At 34.3% G+C, this 3,276-nt stretch overlaps 2 protein-coding genes across 4 annotated transcripts; one reads left to right on the top strand and one right to left on the bottom strand.

The window, feature by feature from the left end:
* The first annotated feature begins 487 nt into the window (after positions 1 to 487).
* On the top strand, positions 488 to 2,516 carry Tpi (triose phosphate isomerase). Of its 3 annotated transcripts, none has more exons than XM_018460554.1 (4): positions 488 to 620; positions 810 to 971; positions 1,333 to 1,586; positions 1,741 to 2,516. In XM_018460554.1, exons 2-4 carry the CDS (start codon positions 863 to 865, stop codon positions 2,119 to 2,121), a joined length of 744 nt encoding a protein of 247 aa, XP_018316056.1. In that variant the 5' UTR covers positions 488 to 620; positions 810 to 862; the 3' UTR covers positions 2,122 to 2,516. The 3 variants fall into 3 exon arrangements, with proteins under 3 accessions (XP_018316056.1, XP_018316055.1, XP_018316054.1); XM_018460553.1 differs by having other exon boundaries at positions 722 to 971; XM_018460552.1 differs by lacking the exon at positions 488 to 620 and having other exon boundaries at positions 692 to 971.
* A 7-nt stretch (positions 2,517 to 2,523) lies between these two features.
* Positions 2,524 to 3,268, bottom strand: mRpL20 (mitochondrial ribosomal protein L20). The gene is made up of 3 exons (XM_018460556.1): positions 3,097 to 3,268; positions 2,893 to 3,003; positions 2,524 to 2,790 (listed from the first exon to the last, which is right to left on the bottom strand). Exons 1-3 carry the CDS (start codon positions 3,181 to 3,183, stop codon positions 2,542 to 2,544), a joined length of 447 nt encoding a protein of 148 aa, XP_018316058.1. The 5' UTR covers positions 3,184 to 3,268; the 3' UTR covers positions 2,524 to 2,541.
* Positions 3,269 to 3,276: the final 8 nt, after the last annotated feature.

Genomic DNA, 3,276 nt, shown 5'->3' with positions numbered 1-3,276 from the left:
TATTGATCAATGAAATTATAAATATGCTAATAAATTTGGTTGTTTTTTGTAATTTTCACCTTATTTCGAAATACACAATCGACCTCCAGATATGCCTGAGATTATTGCTCGTATTCATAGTCAGGCCTTATACTTAAGGCTTCCTTAAATTTATCTTTAGATGCTCAGTAGCTAATGAAATAATTCGTAGAGTATCTGAAGATAAATTTAAGGAAGCTTTAAATATAATATAAGGCCTGACTATGAATACGGGCATTAGGTTGTGGTCCACTTGACGTTGCAAACTCTTCGAAGCCGCAGCCTCTGTATTTCCTTTGTGGTTATTGGTGGAAGGTTTTATCAAGCCATTAGGTCTGTTCGCATTGCTTGCACTTTTGGCACTCGGCATCTTCGCTTCCTCTCTTTTCAAGACCAAATATATATCTATCCCATTTTAAGTGCAAAAACATTTAGGAATTTCATACAACGTGAACAGATCTATTGAAGGATTTTCGTGCATGCGCGGAAGATTTTTCAGTGACCTGATGGAACAACACTGGTCCAGAATGCAGCAATCAAAAACAGATCTATTATTGTAAGCCGTACGAGTATATCCACACAACTTACATAGCCGCATAAACGTATGTATAAAGGGAATTATCCAGTCACATTTCTATCATAAAATGTAGGTAAAATATGATTGGGTGGGACATTATTCATTCACCTTGGTGTGTGTGCGAAGGTCAGAGTAGGTCAGATTAGATAGGTTCGAGTAGGTCAGGGAATCGAGTTCGATTCGCATTCGACGAAAAAAGATTACTCCGTTGCAGCTCGCACATTGCATAAGTATCAGCTGTCACGAGGCGTGCAAACGAGACAAACGATGGGACGCAAATTCTTCGTTGGCGGTAACTGGAAGATGAATGGCACAAAGAGCGAGATCGGTGACATCATCGCGTTTCTGAAAACTGGTCCACTCGATCCTAATGTTGGTACGTGGATGCCAGTCACTATGTACACTTGTACAGAACATTTCTCGTATCGGAAAAATCAACTTAAAAATTATTTATAAAAATTTTATTCAAATTACAATCGCAAATTATACATTTACGCGCTAAAAAAACTATAATAAAATATATAACTATAATAAAATAAAAAAGTATAATAAATATTTAAAATTCCAAAGCTTTGTCAAGTTACCTTCAGACATTTATATCCAAGAACTTAATAGCGATGTTCTATGATTACATAATGTATCATTTTGTTTCATTTCTTATTCAAGTTCTTTAATCTTAAATCTTGGTATGGACCGTCTGTTTTTAATTGAAATAATGACATTTTTGTTATTTATAGAGGTTGTAGTTGGCGTTCCAGCGATATATCTTACATATGTGACTTCCATCGTTCCTGGTAATGTTAGTGTCAGTGCACAGAATACGTACAAAGTTGCTAAAGGAGCATTTACTGGTGAAATTAGTCCAGCTATGCTTCTGGATAATGGCATTCCCTGGGTAATTCTTGGCCACTCCGAGCGTCGAAATGTTTTTAACGAAACAGACGAATTAATTGCAGAGAAAGTTGCACATGCTTTAGAAACTGGATTGAAAGTAAATATAAGAATCAATTATATTTTGTTAAATATATATATATATATATGCATGTTCAGAGAAATTATATAATACGTAGAAAAATAACATGTGCACAATGCAATATGATTAATTATAATAAAAGCAAGAGAAAAAAATCTTTTGGCATCTCTAGGTAATTGCATGTATAGGCGAGAAATTGGAAGAACGCGAAGCAGGAAAGACCGAAGAAGTAGTTTATAGGCAAACCAAGGCAATAGTGGATAAAATTAAATCTTGGGACAATGTGGTTTTGGCTTACGAACCAGTATGGGCAATCGGTACAGGTAAAACTGCGACGCCGCAGCAAGCGCAAGAGGTTCATGAAAAATTACGAGAGTGGCTGTCCAAGAATGTCAACCCCGATGTTGCGCAAACTTTACGAATTATCTATGGTGGTTCCGTGACAGCAGCCAATGCTAAAGATTTAGCAAAAGAGAAGGATATCGATGGATTTTTGGTTGGTGGCGCATCACTCAAGCCTGACTTTGTACAAATCGTCAATGCTCGTTGTTGAATGTACATGTTGTTGACGAAACAAACATATAATTGAGATTATATCAGATGAAATTTATTCTTATCCGGAATACACGCAATAAGTTGTCTATTCCATTTGAACAATTATATATCTGTTCTGATAAAATGTAATATCACAAAGGAGAGTTCTATTTTCATTTATCATGTTTAGCTCTTGCAACGTAGCTACTAAAGATTACTCGATGTTGCATTGTTATCGGACAATTGTACATGATTGATTCTTGTAATTAGATGTATTTACGATACCACAAATGACGTATTGTAAAAAATTAATCGTGTATCTAGTGACTTTTGTATCATTGATATACGATTATGATTAACACGAACTTGAAAATATCTCAAAAGTAACAAATAAATGTATTAGAAGGAAAAAAACTCGTCATTTTATACTTATGAAAAATTATTTAATTAAACCCCTTGAAATAACGCTCTTTGGTACTTGAATATTCAGCTTAGTCTTCAAATGATCTTGCTTTGCTCTTGCACATGCAATGTCTGTAATGGCTTTGAAAGATCGAGGTTCCCAAATTGCCAAGTCAGTTAGTGATTTTCGATTTAATAGAATGTTACATCTTGTTAATCCTTCCATGAGAATCCAAAAATTTAAACCATGTTCACTCGTAGCAGCTTCTAATCTTTGTTCCTGCAACTGAAAGCAGAAAAGCACAAAATTAAAAAAAAATGAGTTCTATATGTATACACATATACATACAATTTTTATTCTTAAGTGCTTTGATTAATTTTATAGTACCTCTTTCATATCTTTTTTTTTCAATTTTCTGCCTATAGTGCTGTATGTAAGAGCTCGATGTACGCCTCTGATAGCTACACTGTAACAATTCCTTCTTCTAGCAAAAAAATGCTAAAAATATTAAAAGTTTTTTCCATATATTTTTTTAAAGATATATGTTTAGTCAAGAGCATTTAGAGATATCTATCGTGACAAATCACTTACCGCGGCAAGCTTGAATATTTTCCGTTTTCGCCAAAATTCATCAGGTCCGCGGGCTCTCGTTAAAAGACTCAACGACAAAAAAACCATATTTTTATTGAAAATCAATTGAAATTTATAATTTCTTTTCTCTTATAACCTGAAACATTTATCGTACTTGGTCGCACCCGAAGAGACTAGAGG

Source organism: Mycetomoellerius zeteki, unplaced genomic scaffold (genome assembly GCF_001594055.1).
Source record: "Mycetomoellerius zeteki isolate Tzet28-1 unplaced genomic scaffold, Tzet1.0 scaffold95, whole genome shotgun sequence".
Taxonomy (NCBI): domain Eukaryota; kingdom Metazoa; phylum Arthropoda; class Insecta; order Hymenoptera; family Formicidae; genus Mycetomoellerius; species Mycetomoellerius zeteki.
This window is presented reverse-complemented; position numbering and strand designations above follow the sequence as displayed.

Bases quoted from the DNA above. Each gene is read 5' to 3' on its own strand.
- Tpi (XM_018460554.1), top strand. From the start codon at position 863: ATGGGACGCAAATTCTTCGTTGGCGGTAACTGGAAGATGAATGGCACA. The intron at 972-1,332 runs GTACGTGGATGC...TGTTATTTATAG, and splicing joins TCCACTCGATCCTAATGTTG to AGGTTGTAGTTGGCGTTCCA. The intron at 1,587-1,740 runs GTAAATATAAGA...TGGCATCTCTAG, and splicing joins CTTTAGAAACTGGATTGAAA to GTAATTGCATGTATAGGCGA.
- mRpL20 (XM_018460556.1), bottom strand. From the start codon at position 3,183: ATGGTTTTTTTGTCGTTGAGTCTTTTAACGAGAGCCCGCGGACCTGAT. The intron at 3,004-3,096 runs GTAAGTGATTTG...TAATATTTTTAG, and splicing joins AAATATTCAAGCTTGCCGCG to CATTTTTTTGCTAGAAGAAG. The intron at 2,791-2,892 runs GTACTATAAAAT...TTCTGCTTTCAG, and splicing joins AAAAAAAAGATATGAAAGAG to TTGCAGGAACAAAGATTAGA.